Genomic DNA, 18,235 nt, shown 5'->3' on the forward strand with positions numbered 1-18,235 from the left:
TTTCTCTGTCTCTATCATATCCCTTCTTAACCATTTCCTATCAGAACTAAGTGGTGTCAATTTCTTCTCATATAGAAATGTATTTTCAGCCTCTGAACTCCTTCTGTTTCTGCTATTAGAAACAGGGTGATCAAAACTGACATGTTCCAGGTTAGGGCACGCCAATTAGCTATAAGATGGCATAACAAGTTCAGTATCATAACTTGGCATAACAAGTTCAGCTGCAAACAGAGGAGAAACAAACAGAGGGAGCTTGTCTGTGGGGAGTTCCCACAGAGTCTTTTGCCTTTTAGGCTTCTGTGATCAGTAAATACAACATCTGAAGAGGCTCTTAGAAGGAAGACAACATGGATAGTAAGCGACCAGCTGTTGTGACCTGCACAGGGTGTGCTGTGTTTGTCTTTCTTTCAGAGAATAGAAGCAGCTTCGTCTGTAAGAAATGCAAGCTGATCTTCATACTGGAAGAGAAGGTTAAAAGACTAGAGACGCAAGTATCAACCCTGTGTTACATAAGAGAAAATGAAGACTTTCTGGATAGAAGTCAGTGTTTGGTCCTGCAGGCACAGCATGCTGAAGAATCAGAGACAGCAGTGCAGAACGGGGAAGAAAATTAGCAGCATGTGACCTCCAGATGAAGAAAGAGGAGAACTCATGTACTCCCAGTGCAGATCGAGGTAAGAAACTCTGCACAGCTACTACGGCGGAGAATGGTTTGGAACAGTCATCTGAAGGAAGGAATCAGAAGGCAACCCCATTGACCAGAAGGCATGGGATACATTGTCCTAGGGGTGGGGATTCCAAGACCACCACTCCCAAGAGGAGGAGATCGGTGGTGCTGGTCAGTGACTCCCTCCTAAGGGAGACGGAGTCATTTATCTGCCCTCTAGACTTGGAAACTTGAGAAGAGTGCTGCTTGCCTGGAGCTAGAATTCAGGATGTGACGTAGTGTCTGCTGAGACTGATCAAGCCCTTGGACTGCTACCCCTTCCTACTTCTCCCCACACGGGCACAATGACACTGCCAAGAATGACTTTGAGTGGGTCATTGCAGACTATATCGCTCTGGGAAGAAGGATAAAGAAGTTTGAGGTGCAAGTTGTGTTCGCATCCATCCTCCCTGTTGAAAGAAAAGGCCCAGATAGGGACCATCTAGCTGTGGAAGTAAATATGTGGTTGTGCAGGTGGTGTCGGAGAAAGGGTTTCGGATTCTTTGACCATGGCAAGTTGTTCCAGGAAGAATGATTGCTAGGAAGAGATGGGATCCACCTAATGAAGAGAGGGAAGAGCATCTCCGCAATCAGGCTTGCTAGTCTAGTGAGGAGGGCTTTAAACTAGATTAGCTAGGGGATGGAGACCTAAGCCCTGAGGTAAGTGGGGAAGTGGAATACCAAGAGGAAACACAAGGAGGAGGGTACAACAGGGGAGGCCTCTTGAAAGTAGGGCAATTGACTAATTATCTTAGGTGCCTGTATATGAATGCAAGAAGCCTGGGAAACAAGCAGGAAGAATTGGAAGTCCTTGCACAATTAAGAAATTATGATATGATTGGAATAACAGAGGCTTGGTGGGGTAACTCACATGACTGGAACACTGTCATGGATGGGTATAGACTGTTCAGGAAGAACAGGTGGAGGAGGTGCGCTGTATGTAAGAGACCAGTATGACTGCTCAGAGCTCCAGTATGAAACTGGAGAAAAGCCTATTGAGAGTCTTTGGGTTAAGTTCAGAGACGAGAGCAACAAGGGTGATGTTGTAGTGGGATGATGAGGTAGACGAGGCTTTCTTCGGACAACTAACAAATTTCCAGATTGCAGGCCCTGATTCTCATGGGGGACTTCAATCACCTTGACATCTGCTGGGAGAGCAATACAGCAGTGCACAGACAATCCAGGAAGATTTTGAAGAGTGTTGGGGACAACTTCCTGATGCCAGTGTTGGAGGAACCAACTGGGGACCGTGCTCCTCTTGACCTGCTGCTCACAAACATGGAAGAATTGGTAGGGGAAGTAGAAGTGGGTGGCAAGCTGGACAGCAGTGACCAGGATGGTCGAGTTCAGGATCCTGACAAAAGGGAGAAAGGAGAGCGACAGAATATGGACTTCAGAAAAGCAGATTTTGACTCCCTCAGGGAACTGATGGGCAGGATCCCCTGGGAGGCTAATATGAGGGGGAAAGGAGTCCAAGAGAGCTGGCTGTATTTTAAAGTCTTATTGAGGGCGCAGGAGCAAACCATCCTGATGTGCAGAATGAATAGCAAATCCGGCAGGCGACCAGCTTGGCTTAACAGTGAAATCTTCGGTGGGCTTAAACACAAAAAGGAAGCTTACAAGAAGTGGAAACTTGGACTGATCACTAGGGAGGAGTATAAAAATAATGCTCAAGCATGCAGGGGTGTAATCAGGAAGGCCAATGCACAACTGTAGTTGCAGCTAGCAAGGGATGTGAAAGTAACAAGAAGGTTTTCCACAGGTATGCTAGCAACAAGAAGGTGGTCAGGGAAAGTGTGGGACCCTTACTGAATGGGGGAGGCAACGTAGTGACAGATGATGTGGAAAAAGCTGAAGTACTCAATCCTTTTTTTGCCTCGGTCTTCACAGACAAGGTCAGCTTCCAGACTGTTGCACTGGGCAGCACAATATGGGGAGGAGGCAAAAGAACATGTTAAGGACTATTTAGAAAAGCTGGACATGCACAAGTCCAATAGGGCCGGATGCAATGCATCGGAGGGTGCTGAGGAAGTTGGCTGATGTGATTGCAGAGCCATTGGCCATTATCTTTGAAAACTCGTGGTGATCGGGGGTGGTCCTGGACGATTGGAAAAAGGCAAATACAGTGCCCATCTTTAAAAAAGAGAAGAAGGAGAATCTGGGGAACTACAGACCAGTCAGCCTTACCTCAGTCTTTGGAAAAATTGTGGAGCAGGTCCTCAAAGAATCCATTTTGAAGCACTTGGAGGAGAGGAAGGTGATCAGGAACAGTCAACATGGATTCACCAAGGGCAAATCATGCCTGACCAACCTGACTGCCTTCTATGATGAGCTAACTGGCTCTGTGGATATGGGGAAAGCGGTGAACACGATTTACCTTGATTTTATAGCAAAGCTTTTGATACAGTCTCCCACAGTATTCTTGCCAGCAAGTTAAAGAAGTATGGCTTGGATGAACGGACTATACAGTGGATAGAAAGCTGGCTAGATCGTCGGGCTCAATGGGTAGTGATCAATGGCTCGATGTCTAGTTGGCAGCCGGTATCAAACTGTCGAGGCAAAGAGGAGGAGGCTCGGATACACTCAATGAAGCCACACCAGGTGCATAAGTATAATCAGTTTTATTGCCAAAGTATAATAAGATTCCCAGCCTTCACACGTTACTAAATACGTGCTTTCAAGCAAGCAAGAATCAATGCTTACGCCTCTTCTGCTATGGGCAGTCCTGGACCCTCCAGCCTTGTCCCTGAGGGCTCGTAGCAGGCGATGCTCAGCATGGGGAATTTCTGGGCACCCGCAAGGCCAGGGTCCGCAGATGAGACTGTTCATCTAAAGCAATTTGCGTAGCCGTTTTTAACCATCATCTCCTTCAGGGGGGTGGGGGGGAGGGCAGTATTCACCCAGAAGCAGGCTCAGGCAGGGAACAATGCTGTTTTTTATTCCCACACTTCACAGTCTTGGGCCTCACTTATCTCTTCACTTATTTATCCAGTCAAAGCCAGTTCACTGCTACCTCCCCCCAAACCATTCTGTAACATCAGCCCAAGGTAACTTGTGGTCAGCCCCAACACAAGCGGAGTGCCCCAGGTCCATCCTGGGGCCAGTTTTGTTAAACATCTTCATTAGTGATCTGGTGATGGGATAGATTGCAATTTTCACTCATAGGTCATGTTTTCTAGACCTTTAATTATTTTTGTTGTTCTTCTCTGCACTTTCTCCAATCTGATCACATCTTTCCTGAAATGTGGTACTCAGAACTGGACACAATATTCCAGTTGAGGCCTAATCAACGTGGAGTAGAGCAGAAGAATTGCTTCTCCTGTCTTGCTTACACTCCTGCTAATACATCTCAGAATGATGTTTGCTTTTTTGCAAGTGTTACACTGTTGATTCATATTTAGCTTATGGTCTACTATGATCCCCTGATCCTTTTCTGCAGTACTCCTTTTTAGGCAGTCATTTCTCATTTTGTATGTATGCAACTGATTGTTCCTTCCTAAGTGGAGTACTTTGTGTTTGACCTTATTGAATTTCATCCTATTTACTTCAGACCATTTCTCCAGTTTGTCCAGATCATTTTGAATGTTAACCCTATCCTCCAAAGCAACTTGGTATTGTCCGCAAACTTTATAAGTATATCCTCTATACCATTATCTAAATCGTTGATGAAAATATTGAACAGAACCCGACCCAGAACTGATCCCTGTGGGACCCCACTCATTATGTCCTTTCAGCATGACTGTGAAACTCCACCAGAGAGGTCCTTTGGGGCCATCTGCCTGTCCCAAGTCAGGATAAAGGAGGAGGGTTGGGCGTGGGGCTAGCAACTCCATCCCGTAAAAAAATCAACCTGCTACAGAAATGCCAGCAATAGAGACAACAGAGACTTTTACCCTGGAAAAAGAAGGGTCTTCAATTCGAAGATGCATGACGCTGGGTGGTAAAAGCCGTGAGGAAGCCACTAAGCCGATTACCCTTCTTGCAACCAGGAGGATTACCACAGGCACATGGAACGTGAGGACCTGGAACCAGTTAGAACGAATGGCCCAGGATAGAGGACTCTGGAGATCTGTTGTTGGCGGCCCATACCCCGATTGGGGTGACGGGCATGAGCGAGTGAGTGAGCATGACTGTGAACTATTGATGATTACTCTCTGGGAATGGTTTTCCAACCAGTTTTGCCATGTGAGACAGTATAAAAAGATTTACTGAAATGAAGATATACCACATCTACCACTTCCCCCCTATCCACAAGGCTTGTTATTCTGTCAAAGAAAGCTATCAGGTTGGTTTGACACTATTTGTTCTTGGCAAATCCATGCTGACTGTTACTTATCACCTTATTATCTTCTAGATGTTTGCAAACTGATTGCTTAATTATTTGCTCCGCTGTGTTTCCAGGTACAGAAGTTAAGCTGACTGGTCTGTAATTCCCTGGGTTGTCCTTATTTCTCTTTTTATAGATGGGCACTATATTTGCCCTTTTCCAATCTTCCGGAATCTCTCCCATCTTCCATGACTTTTCAAAGATAATCGCTAATGGGTCAGATATCTCCTCAATCAGCTCCCTGAGTATTCTAGGATGCATTTCATCAGGCCCCGGTGACTTGAAGACATCTAACTTGTCTAAGTAATTTTTAACTTGTTCTTTTACTATTTTAGCCTCTGAGTCTACCTCATTTTAACTGATATTCACTATGTTAGACGTCCAATCACCACCAACCTTCTTGGTGAAACAAAGAAGTCATTAAGACTTTTCCACATTTTCTGTTATTATTTTCCCCCCTCATTGAGTAACGGGATTACTTTGTCCTTGGTCTTCCATCTCCTATTGTACTGTCCTTTCATTTAGGATTATGTTTTACTGAATTTCCTCAGTCTTTTCTAGTCCTGATTGTCTTAAATATCATCTGCAAATGTTGTCACCTCACTGTTTGACACCTTTCCCCACATCATGAATAAACACCACCCTTTGTACTTAGAAGCACTGTACTATTAACTTCTGTCCTGGTGAAAAATTTACTTTTTACTTCTACCTGTGACTTTTGTTTCTTAGTCAGTTTCTAATCCGATTGTATATTGCATCTCATTTCAGTACTCCTGGATTCCTTATAGTCCCTAAAAAAATATTTTGTTAAAGGCTTTACGAAAAGCCTAATGTCAATCAGTTTTTCTTCATCCATTATGTAGGTGATCCATAAAATGTGGGAGGAACATTTGGGAGGGCAGGTGGGAAGGGAGTGACACCCATCTATGATCCCAGCTCTGCTTCACCCCTGTTCAACTCTGCCTTCTCCACTCCCAGGCCAGCTCCACCTTTTGCCTCAGCTTCTCCCCCATCCCCAGTTCTGCCCCAAGCTCCTCTGCCGAGGAAGCCTTGGCTGTGCAGTAATGGAGGGGGGGCATGGACAGATTCCATTAATGGTAACGGGGGGGCATAACAGGAAAAGTCTGGACCCCACTGCACCATTGTAATTACAATTATTTGAGCATGTTGACTGGAGGTACAATTTTCTTTTACAGGAACTATAATTGTGAGGGCCTATCATATAGTTTTGGGTTTTTTTAAATAATTTACTGTTTCAGCCAACTTTGCTAGTAGTAAAGCTAAACTCAGTGGCCTACATTTTAGGCTCATTTCAAAGCCTTCAATCCTCTTGGATTAACAACTGGTGACTTTGTTGATTCATGAGTTTGTTCCAGCACCCTCCCTGTTTTGACATGTCTATTTTGTGACAGTACCTCCTCTTTATTACCTGAAAAAGGGTCACATACCTTTATCCTTTGAAAACTGATGCAAGGAAGTGATTTAGCTCCTTTGTTCTCTCTATGTCCTCAATTGCTACAGGAGCCCTTCCGATAGTTTTAGGCTTCTTCCTGACAAGCTGAAATAATCTCACTTGTGTGTGCATTTTACATCTCAGTCTAACACTATGTTCAAGAGGAATTATCTAGTTTGAGCTATATAACTCGATGGTTGAGTCATCATAGCTGAGTTGAATCATTACTAGCCTGTCCTTTCCTGCTCTAGAAGTGGCTAGCTGGAAAAGTAATTTATGGTGTTGAAAAAAATCAGTTTTAACTTTGCCCTGTGTTGACACTTGACCAGTTCACAGGCAGGTAGCTGGAAAAGCCCGTTATTAGCCTCTGATTAGACCTGTCTCCCTCTCCCCCAACCAGGGCTCCTTCACTGGGACTATAAGGCGGCTGCTGTTGTAGCTGTGTTCCTGGAAGAGAGACTGAACCCCTCCCCCGCGTGGCCCTGTCTCCACCGGCTCTGTTCCGTCCTGGGGGCTGTGAAGACAAATGAGCAACCCCGCGGTGCCGGCCGGCCGCTGAACAGCGCGGGGTTCCAGACGCCGGCCCAAGCGGGCAGAGGAGCTCTTACCCCCCTGCTCTTACTGGCAACCATCAGAGCCTCCGTAGACTTAAAGCAAATAGGACCCAGCCCCGCCAAAAGAGAACTAAGCGCATGCGCTCGCTATATCAAAGGCCCACCCCCCTCGGACGTGAACACAGCGCCTGCGCAACCCGCCTAGCGTAGGGGCAGCACCTTGTGCTGCAGCCAATCACTTCTTAGAGGCGTGGCCTGTTCCGGGCCTGGGAGTGGAGTGGGCGGGGCTGCAGGGCTAGGAAGGAAGGAGGAGGGGGAAGGGAGTGACTTAGTGCTGGGCTCCGGGGTCCAGGGTCTCGCTGTCGTTGATAGCGAGAGGCGGCAGCTGTCTCGGCCAAGATGGTGTCGTGGATGATTTCCCGAGCGGTTGTGTAAGTGACTCCTGTGGGGACCGTGCTCAGAGCCCAGCTGTTTCCTTTTCTGTGTGCGGAGAGCTCGGCCTGGGGGATGGCTCGGGGGCTGGTGCCCACCGCGACCCTGCCGAGGGCCCTGCGCAGCTGGTGGGGGATGCGGTTCAGCCGTGCGCCTCGGGGGCTGGTGTTAGCGTCTCCTTTGTGGCATCAAGGTGGGATGCGAAGGCCGCCGTGTGCAGCCGAAGCGCCGCCCGGTGGTCCCTCTGCTCCTGGGCCCGTGGCAGCGGATGGCACTTATGGCCTGGTGTCCCCGGTCTGGACCCTTGCCTGGTTGCTGTCACTTGACATTCGTGCGCAATAGATAGCGGGGACGGGGGGGAGCCTAGTCCTGGGGGATGAGCCCCCAGGGCTGTGTCTCCAGAGGGCTCCCTGCTCCCAGTGTGACAGCCTGTGCCAGATTCCTGTGCCCTCGGGCAGCCTGCTTTGTTCGTGTAGGGATTTAACCGTTGTCTGCCTTCCAGCGGCTTAGTAACCCATGGAAACGTTTCTGTCCTTCTCTGGGGGAGAGAACTCCAGTTATTAGGAAGAGACAGGTATTAATAATGGGCAGTTTGATCACTAGAAACATAGATAGCTGGGTATGCGATGACTGGGAGAAGTGCATGTTGACTTGCATGCCTGGTGCAAAGGTTGCAGATCTCTCGAGACACCTAAAGAGGCTTGTGTGTAGTGCTGGGAAGGAGCCAGTGGTTGTGGTACATGTAGGTACCAGTGACATAGGGAAGGATAGGAAAGAGGTCTTGGAGACCAAGTTAAGGCTGCTAGGTAAGAGGTTGAAGTCCAGAGTCTCCATAGTAGCATTCTCTGAAATGCTTCCAGTTCCACATGCAGGGCCAGTTAGACAGGCAGAACTGCAGGGTCTTAATGTGTGGATGAAACAATGATGTAGGGAGGAGGGATCTAGATTTATTAGGAACTGGGGAAACTTTTGGGAAAGGGGAAGCTTATACAGGAAGATTGGGCTCCACCTAAACCAAAACGGAACCAGATTGCTGGTGCTTAAAATTAAAAAGTTGCTGTAATAGCAAGTTGAGGGGAGACTCAACCATGCCTCTGGCCAATAGGTATCTATAGACTAAAATTCCACTTTGATACTTGTAAAGTCTGAGTGAGTGTGAAGTGATGGACAGAGCTATAAGCATGGTTCAGGGCTCTTTGAACCTGGTGATATTTTCAACAGTCCTCACTGGGTTTTGAAGTTTATCCTACAATTTAAATAGCAGCCATTTTGACTTGTGTGGGGGTACTCAAGTATCAGTGCTTCAAGAGTCCTAGACCATTGTGATTTCAGAAATGGGTAACTAAACCAATCACCACATTGACTTTGCAGCTAATTTGCATGTAACAACTTGATTGTAGTAGGGAGACTACACAGAGGATGGAGTATTTGTTCCAACTGGCACACTTGTGTGACAGGTTGGGGTTTTAGCTACTAATTAGTCTATAACATTACAACTTCAGACTTTGCTAAAAATCATAATTGTGTAAGCTATATCTGGTGAATTTATGGGGACAACTGGTTCCCTGACCACAATTGATATATGTACATACTAACTCAAGAGTAGCTTTGTGTGATACCAGAGCTTCTCTTACAATGTGATTGGCCATTTTCGTCCCCGCCTCCCTTTATTAGAGTATGCAATAGGCATGCAGCTTAAACATAATTATTGTATTAAGTAATAGCTACATTTCCATAATGTGATGCTTTTAATTTAAAAAAAAAACACTCACCAAAGAAACTTAAAAAGTGTTTCTAATAAGCATTTTGAACCTTGTGATATTTAAGTAGTCCCGCTACAGTTGTAGAATTTTTAGGAACAACTGTAGTGGGACTACTTAAATTCACAAGGTTCAAAATGCTTATTAGAAACACTTCTTAAGTTTCTTTGAGTGTGGTATGTTTTTTGTCACAAGAACAAAATACAAGGGATGCTACTGATCCTGACAAAGGCTACTTTTGGTTATCGCAGCATTTTCCTGAGAACCAGTCCTATCTGACTACAGTGTTAATGGGATTTGGATATTAGCAACTGTCAAGCTGCATTTAGACAACTGTTTCTGTTGTTTTTTTTTGGGGGGGGGGGGGGAGAGATAGGTTGCAACTAAGGGAGGAAGCACTGCGACTTGCCCAGAGAGCTCCAGGAAAGGTCCATCCAACCCCAGTGCTTTCTGCCCTGGCTGCTTTCCTGCAAACCTACCAGTGGCTAGTGACCTCCTCCTTTCTCAGGTAATAATGGACTGCAGTGCCCAGTCCTTGCCCAACTGGGGAGCCCCTGGCAGTGTCCCAGTGCTGTGGACTGGGAGGGGAAGCAGCAGGGAGAAGCACTGCAGTCTGGATGCGGGGCCTTTCTACAGGGAGCAGGGAATGCTGGAGGTCTGTAGAGCTGCATGATATCTCTAACTGCGCTATACAGGCTGTGTTCTACCCTGGCACCGGAGATCTGGGTATAACATGTCCCATAGTCCTTCACCAACTGAAAATAAGTGTTGGAGTAGAGGGTGGTGGGGTGCTGAGTGAGTGTATGGCCATAAAAGATGAGGAAACAAATGTGAAGAAGGGAGATGTGCCGGCGTACTAGCTTTCCTGTGGATGTTTTCATTACCAACAGTAAGATGGCACTGAAGAGGATCAATTCTAAAAGTGAAAACTATTAGGCCTTTTATGTATTCAAATATTGACTGCTATATTGTAACGAAAATGCCAACAGTCTGACCTAAATGGCTTAATAATGTCTGTCCACTTTAGAGAAAATGCTTTTCTCTAATGAAGCTGATATTTTTTGCTGTTTCTGCTGTAAATTATTTACAGTAATAGTCATAAAGCTGAGGCGTAAACTTTTTATTTGTTGTAAGGCAATCATTCCCATGTTGTTGAGCTTATTTCTCTGCTGTTGTCTTATCCCTCATTTTGGTTTCTGACAATTGTCCCTGTAACTTAAGCTTTATTTGTTTTGACAAACTTCACTGAACAAAGCCCCAAACTAACAGGTCAGTCTTCATAGCGGATGCTCAAATGAGTCCAGAAAAATCTTCAGTCAACTTACCCAGTTTGCAAACAGATGTTGTAGTCAAAGATATTGCTAGTCAATGTTTACATCACTGATGGCTAAAGTAGACTGTGACTGCAAGCATCCATATTCATGCATCAGTCTTATGTACGCATCCTAATGTCAAGTGTGTAGCTAAGTATGCAGTCACCTGCTTCCTTTCATTTCAGTTACTGCATTAGGTCACATAATTAATACAAAGCAATATAATGTTTGATAAGAACTTCAGTGGGTATAAAAGCAGAGTCAGCCATCTCCTGTAGTAGTTTAATGTATTGTTGAAAGCAACAGTCCTAGAATAACCATGGCTGAGAGCCTCAGTTTGTAATTATGACATGTGGCCCATAATGATAAAGCTGAGCATTATGTCTCACAAAATGACTGAATGTTGTACTTGGCACTTCTCTCATCCAAAGACTTAAAAGTAAATTGATGCCACAGCAGCCTGTGAAAGAAGCAGGTTGTTATCTCCACTTTTCAGATTTTTATGGGAAGGAAGGGGAGAACTGAGGCAGTATGTAGTGTGAGTCTGCTCTTTATCTACTCTCCTTGAGAGGCTCAAATACTTTGTCTTTGCTGGGAGAAGGGGAGATGTTTAAAAGTACACGTCTTAGACCCCTCCATATTCTGCCTGCCCCATTTCCTAGCTGCAAAGCCCTGACAAAGTGGCTATATCCAGTGTCTCAGAAAGGTGGAGGCAGGAGAAGGGATGAATGCATCCAGGGGGGTAAACTAAGGGACTGTAAGGCAAGAGACCAGGTCCTGTGTGGGGCTAGGGGAGTGAAAACTGAAATGGAGTTGGGGAGGGAAGGGAGCTGGAGTGGGAAAGGGAGAAGTAGGTCAGGAGAAGGTATGGAGCATGCTATAAGTAGGGCTGTACCAAATTCATGGTCCATTTGGTGAACTTCATGGTCAGGGGATTTAAAAAATCCTAAATTTCATGATTTCAGCTATTTAAATCTGAAATTTCACAGTGTTGTAATTATAGGGGTCCTGGTCCCAAAAAGAGTTGAGGGTGGGGTAGGGTCACAAGGTTATTGTAGTGGCCATTGCGGTATTGCTAGGCTTACTTCTGTGCTGCTGCTGTTGGCAGTGGTGCTGCCTTCAGAAATGGACAGCTGGAGAACAGCGGCTGCAGGGCAGGAGCCCAGCTCTGAAGGCAGTGCGGAAGTAAGGGTTGCAATGCCACAGTCCCCCTAAAATAACCTGGTGACTCCCTTTTGCATCAAGACCCCCAATTTGAGAAATGCTAGTCTCCCCAGTGAAACTTGTATAGTATAGGGTAAAAGCACACAAAAGACCAGATTTGACGGGAGGAGAGACCGGATTTCATGGTCCATGACACATTTTTCATGGCCACGAATTTGTTAGGGCCCCAGCTATAAGAGGAGGCTTTCAGTTAAATGGTCTCCAGTCTTGGATTCATTCCTGCTTCTACTTCTTTCACCCAACTCCCAGACTTGCTCTGGCTCCTTGCCCTGATAAATTCCCTTTCTTGCTTCTTGATTTGCTCCTCTGCCCTACCCCCTGTCTCTCCCCCAGCCCTGTTCTGCTGGACCCTGTTTTGTTGGTTTGGAAATGGAATGACACAGTGGGAAAGATAAACATTGGTGCCCCTCAGCCAAACTGTTTATATCAGGGCCTTGCAGAAGTTGAGTTGTCTAGTGTTTGAAAAGGAGAATAATGTAACTGAATTGGGTATGGTGCAGTTCCTATCTATACTATCTACATGAGTCCTGTATATTTTAAATAGGCACACAAACAACTCCAGAAACCCTGGTTTTATTCATCCTGAGCAGCCGCCTGGAACAGTTGCCTTCATTGCTGTCACTCCAGGTCTCCAACTGTTGTCCCAACTGCCATTGAACCTTTACCTCGTGGCTGACTTATTGCTCTCTGTTTTGGTAGCCAGAAGAGCAGCAGCAGATTCACCTAAAGCAGGCATCATGCAGCCCTCTGCCAATCTATTATCAGTCAATGGATTTGCTATATTTGTACTTTGCCCGAAGTGTCTTTAAAACAAAAACCTAAAACTGTAGTTTCTCTATACTTCAATTTCAGGAGACTCTTCTTATCTCAGAGTTAGTAAAATTACAGTGATATGTAGTGACTGCCAGGGCTGGAAGGAATAAGGTCAGAGCCAGGATTGGAGTACAGAGGCATCTGATAGTTCTGTGCTTCAACTGCTAGACCATGCTTTTGACTAATGTGTGGATAGTCTTAAAAAATACTACAAGGGGTTAAAATAACTGGCCCATGTGCTGTCAGTGCTTTGACTAATCCTTCATGAAATATCTGAACTTGTCTACACAAATGCTTTATTACAGGACTGTCAATTAATCACAGTTAACTCATTTGTTTAACTCAAATTAATTGCAATTTAAAAATTTAATTGTGATTAATCCCAGCTTTAATGGCACTGTTAAATAGAATACCAGTTGAAGCTTATCTACATTTTCAAATATATTGATTTCAATTACAACACTGAATACAAAGTGTACAGTGCTCACTTTATATTAATTTTTTAATTACAAATATTTACACTAAAAATGAGAAACCAAAAAACCAGTATTTTTTCAATTCACCTCATACAAGTACTGTATTGCAATCTGTGTATCATGGAAATTGAATTTACAGATGTAGAACTATATTTAAAAAAAAACAAAAACAAACCTGAGAAACAAGTTTTGTTTACATTTGCAGGCGATAATGCTACTTGCTTTTTGTTGACAATGTCACCTGAAAGTGAGAACAGACGTTTGCATGGCATTGTTGTAGCTGGCATTGCAAGGTATTAACATGTCAGATGCGCTAAAGATTCATTTTATGTTCATTTTTGTTATCTGAGTCACATGCTGAACAAGAAGTAGGACTGAGTGGACTTGTTTCTACATGTTTTGGTGACTTCTGCTGTTGAGAATTTTTTCTGATCTTGAACTATGAATCAAAGCATTCTTTCTCACTTGTAGGGTCTGAGCAATTGTGTATATATACCAGTTACTGGAAGATAATATATTGTCATAACTTGAAACTAAATTATCTATATACTAGCTGTCAGTTACAGCCTGGTAAGGATAAGACGAGACTATTCTATAGCAGCATGTTTGGCACTAATAATAATGTGATGTGTTCTATATAAAGTTCATTTTATTTTTTAAAAAATCTGTATTTGTTTTTTCTAGTTACACATCATGCTCTTTAGAAGTGAAAGGTCTCCGATATATCAGAATTTTTAATTGAGAAAAAGCTGTGATATTGTACATACAACTTAGCCAACTGGGTAGATTGAGTTGGAAGGTCAGATGTGTTGTCAAAAGATAATTTATTGGTCCATATTAGAACTGAAGAGTCTCTTGGCTTCTTGTCACTTGTACTTATTACTGGAACTCAAATGACTGTCACAGAAGTCACGGATTCCATTTACCTTGGGGTGCAGGGGGGGAAGAGAGCTCCTACCGGCATGTCCCTGCAGCTCTTAGGTGGAGGGGCAAAGGGGCTCCGCCCGTACCTGTGGGTGCCACCATTGTGGTTCTCAGCCAATGGGAGCTGTGGAGCCAGTGCTTGTGGTGGGAGCAGTGCCCGGAACCCCCCTGTTTGCCCCTCCCCTTAGGAGGTGCAGGGACATGCTGGGTAGGGAGCCTGCCAGTCTTCCCACCTCCCCCCAAGCCCCAGCAGGGGGTTGCATGCTGGGTACCACTTGTCCGCCCTCCCTCCGTGGGATCCTTGCCCAAGTTTTAGTTAGGGGTATATAGTAAAAGTCATGGACAGATCATGGCTGTGAATTTTTGTTTACTGACCATGACCTGTCCATGACTTGTACAAAAAAAACCTGTGACTAAAACATAGCCTTAATCATGACTTATTTCCCCAACCTGGAATATTAAAGGAAGAGAGGAATGGGTAAGTGCAGCAGCCTTTAAACCCTAGTGTTAATATGCTACCATTAATACAGTAGACATAGCTTTACCTTTGCATAGAGACACTATTGGAATTTTTCTGATAATCGACTTAAGTGTAGAAGCTGGTGACAGATGGGTTGTGCCATGTAGTGTATTACCTTCCAAAGTAGGATGGTTTTCCACATGGTCTTACTTTTTTAAATAAGGGTTTTTCTCAGTCCAGTTTTAAATGTATTATTTGAAAAAACCTGGTAGCTGTTTAATTATTTTGGAGGCATCTGAATGGTTCTGAAGATAGATAATTCTCAGCTTCTGTCCACAATTCAGATGTGGCTCAATCTGGCAGTGACACTTAGAACACTGACCAGTCATTATATAGGTGAATGATGTTGGTGTCATCCACTGCTTAAAATGTGTGTCCACTTGACATACATTTTGCACTTGTCTGCATTTAACTCAGGTGACACACTGACTTGCAACTCCATTCCTAGCTTTGCCATCTACAGTACTCTTAATACTGCTTTTAAATAAAATTTATGGGAAATTGATGTTTGAATAAAAGTTTTGTTAGTGATGATAAAAATACCCGGCATCACGTAATACTTGAAATGCAGCTTGGTTTTGTTTTAAATTATATGTTTAAATAAGTTTTGAAGAGAAGCTTATACAAACAACTTTGGCTTGATGTTTTCATTGTCTGCCCCAAATAAATGATCTATAATGTTGAGTTGTGTTAAATCTTTGGGAAGCATGACTAAGGTTTTTCTTGTTTGCTCCAGGCTTTGGAAATTCAAGGAGACATAATACGTCGTTTGAACGGAGGGTGCATGCTCTAAAGGGAAACAATATGGTCTAGTGATGAGAAGAGAAAATTCAGAGACAAAAGACTTGGATTCTATTCACAGTTGTCCCTAACATGTGGGACCTTAAGTGAACTTGTCAGTGACTTGCCTTCTGTATCTCTAAAAATTTGTTACTCTTCCTGTGGAGTGCAGTGCAATTTTTTTGATGTACAGCAAGTGTGAAGTACAGTCCCCCTCTCACTTGCCCACCACTCTATATTGCTATCAAGAATATTGGAGCCTGAAATAGATCTAGAATGCTTCAGGTAGCATTAAGGAATAAAAATGGGTTCTCCATACAACACAGGGAGCTAGTAGTTTCATAGAGTAAGGCCAGAAAGGACCATTAGATCAGCCAGTCTGCCCTCGTGTATATCATATGTCCATACCTGTCACCTGGATACCACTATATTAAGCCCAAAAACTTAAGCTAAACTAAAATATTTCAGTCTTTGGGATAGTAAACTGCATGCTGCAGGAAGAGAATGGGCGAGAGTAGTGGGACCAGTTACTCCTGAGGGGATTGTGTGCCTAAAAATTGTGTGCAATATTTTAAAATTCTGAAAATCTCATTTGTCAGTTAAACGTGGCTCCATCATGGCAGTGGGGAGCACAGGCCACTGGCTGCATTGAGGTGGGAGATTACCCTGAAACCCCCACCTCCCCTAGTACAGGGACTTGGCAGTGAGGCTACATCTGACCCTGACACAGTGCAGGGGCTGGACCTGCCCCAGAAACACCCTGGGGCTTTCTGCCAGGCACACCAGGTGTTGGATCTCACTGGGCTGAACCTGCCCACCAAGTGTGGAGAGGCTTAGTGTGGGGGGGGGGGTGGGGGGGAATCCAGGTGTGGAGTGAGAGGTTCTATGTGGGGCAATCTGGGTGTGGGTTGCTCAGTGGGAAATCTGGAGGCACAGGGGCTCGTTGGGGATCCAGGAGAAGGTGGTTGGGGCACAGCAAGGTTTATGTCTGTATGTGGGGGAGTCTGGGTGCTGGGGGAGTGGTGCTTGGGGTGGGGGTCCAGGTGCAGCTGGTTGGGATCAGTGGGTTGGAGGTCTGGGTGTAGGGGGCTTGTTAGAGGAATCCAAGTATAGGGGGATGGGGCTTATCCGTGTGAGGGTTTGTTAGGTTTGCTTAACTGGGGAGCTCCAGCTACTGCTGAAGAGATGGCACATGCCAGGCTCCCAATTCCTCTCTTCTCCTCCGTCCCCCTCTCCTCGCTCCCACATTCCGCTACCCTATTCCACCCCTTCTTCCCTCCCCTGCCTTTTTCCCTCGCCCCCACCCCCATTACCCAGCCCCACCACAGGCACTCTGTTGCACAGAAACCAGGAAGGGTCCTAGCACGCACAGGGGAAGCTCGACTGGCACTAAATCCCAGGAGGCTGCATTCAACTGCACAGTCACAGACGCAGCCTCCTTCAGCTGGGCAGCTCTGTGCTTGCAGAAACAGGGGATGGCGGGGAAGTGGCTCATAACCACATGTGCCCCACATGCCTTGCCTCACCTCGCCTCTGTTGGGGAAGGCAATCTCTCCCCTAAAACTGTGCCCCTGGTTGTTGTCTTCTCCTCCCCCCCAGCCCATGGCTTCCCTTTGCTTCGCTGCTGTTTCCTGCAGGGAAGCACAGGAATTCTGCAGGAGGGTGTGTGTTTTCTGTGGGCGCACAGTCACATAGAATCCACCCAGGAGCAGAGCTGATGCTGGAACGTAGTCTTCTGCTCTGCAGCCCAGCACACCTTTTGCTAGGTCAAATGGTATTTTATAGCTTCTGCTTTGCCTGTGTACTCTCTGGTGCTACATAGGGCTGGAAGCATGCTCAGTGTAGTTCCCCATAGCAAACTGAGGGGCTGAAGCCTGCTGGGACCAGATAGAGAATGGCTAAAGGTATACTGTAGGGGATGACATTCTTAGTTAATGCTCTTGGTGTATATTCCATACTGCGTGCATTTAAACACAGTTTGTGTCTCCCACATTTCAGATGGAAGAATACCAAAAACATTGTGTTGTGACATGAAAGGGTGTTCCTAGTACAAAATAACACTCGTGCATGTTTTGCTATCCAGAATATGCTTAACTGAGGTATGTTTCAAGCTCAAACACTTCCACACCTGTGGTGGAATAACTTACCTTTTTTAGTCTTATGTGAAGCCAACAGCTAATACAGCTATATTTTGGGAACTTAAGGGTCCAAAGCCAAATCTGGTACCCAAATAACTCATGTGCATTTTGGATCTGGATGGCTTTTAATCCCTGATGAGCAAGTCCATAAAAACACAGGTCTCTAAAAGATGTGAATCTGTAACAAATAGCCCCTGTCCTATATGTTTGCCATGGACAAGTTTTTTGATCTTTTAAAGGACAACTGAAATTTGTCATGAAATCCAGAATTTACACTTGCCATGACAGAAACTTCAGATTTTGAAGACTATGAAAAAGAACATGAAACACTGCAAAGGGATTGCCAATGATCTTTAAATTAAAAAAAAAAAAAAAAAAAAAGAATTCTTGTGGCACCTTAGAGACTAACACATTTATTTGGGCATAAGCTTTTGTGGGCTAAAACCCACTTCATCAGATGCATGGAGTGAAGTGGATTTTGGCTCACGAAAGTTTATGCCCAAATAAATGTGTTAGTCTCTAAGTTGCTACAAGTACTCCTTGTTGGTTTTGCTGATCCAAACTAAGGCCTGATCTACACTACACATTTAAAGCGAATTTAGCAGCATTAAACTGATTTATCCCTGCACCCGTCCACACAACAAGGCCCTTTATATCGACATAAAGGGCTCTTTAAACCAGTTTCTGTTCTTCTCCCCGACGAGAGGAGTAGCTCTGAAATCGGTATTGCCATGTCAAATTAGGGTTTGTGTGGCCGCAAATCGACGGTACTGGCCTCCAGGTGGTATCCCACAGTGCACCATTGTGACAGCTCT

The 18,235-nt window shown here is 44.9% G+C and overlaps 2 protein-coding genes across 5 annotated transcripts in view; one reads left to right on the plus strand and one right to left on the minus strand.

The window, feature by feature from the left end:
- LOC127053499 (zinc finger and SCAN domain-containing protein 20-like) overlaps window positions 1–18,235 on the minus strand; it is a 449,526-nt gene that overhangs the window by 166,352 nt on the left and 264,939 nt on the right. The window lies entirely within an intron of this gene.
- REEP3 (receptor accessory protein 3) overlaps window positions 7,356–18,235 on the plus strand; it is a 59,823-nt gene continuing 48,943 nt past the window's right edge. Inside the window, exon 1 of the mRNA XM_050958345.1 lies at window positions 7,356–7,471. Coding sequence (XP_050814302.1) covers window positions 7,440–7,471 — 32 coding nt within the window. The 5' untranslated portion in view covers window positions 7,356–7,439. The remainder of the gene's footprint in view (window positions 7,472–18,235) is intronic.

The sequence above is a fragment of the Gopherus flavomarginatus genome, chromosome 6 (genome assembly GCF_025201925.1).
Source record: "Gopherus flavomarginatus isolate rGopFla2 chromosome 6, rGopFla2.mat.asm, whole genome shotgun sequence".
NCBI classification, from domain to species: Eukaryota; Metazoa; Chordata; order Testudines; family Testudinidae; genus Gopherus; species Gopherus flavomarginatus.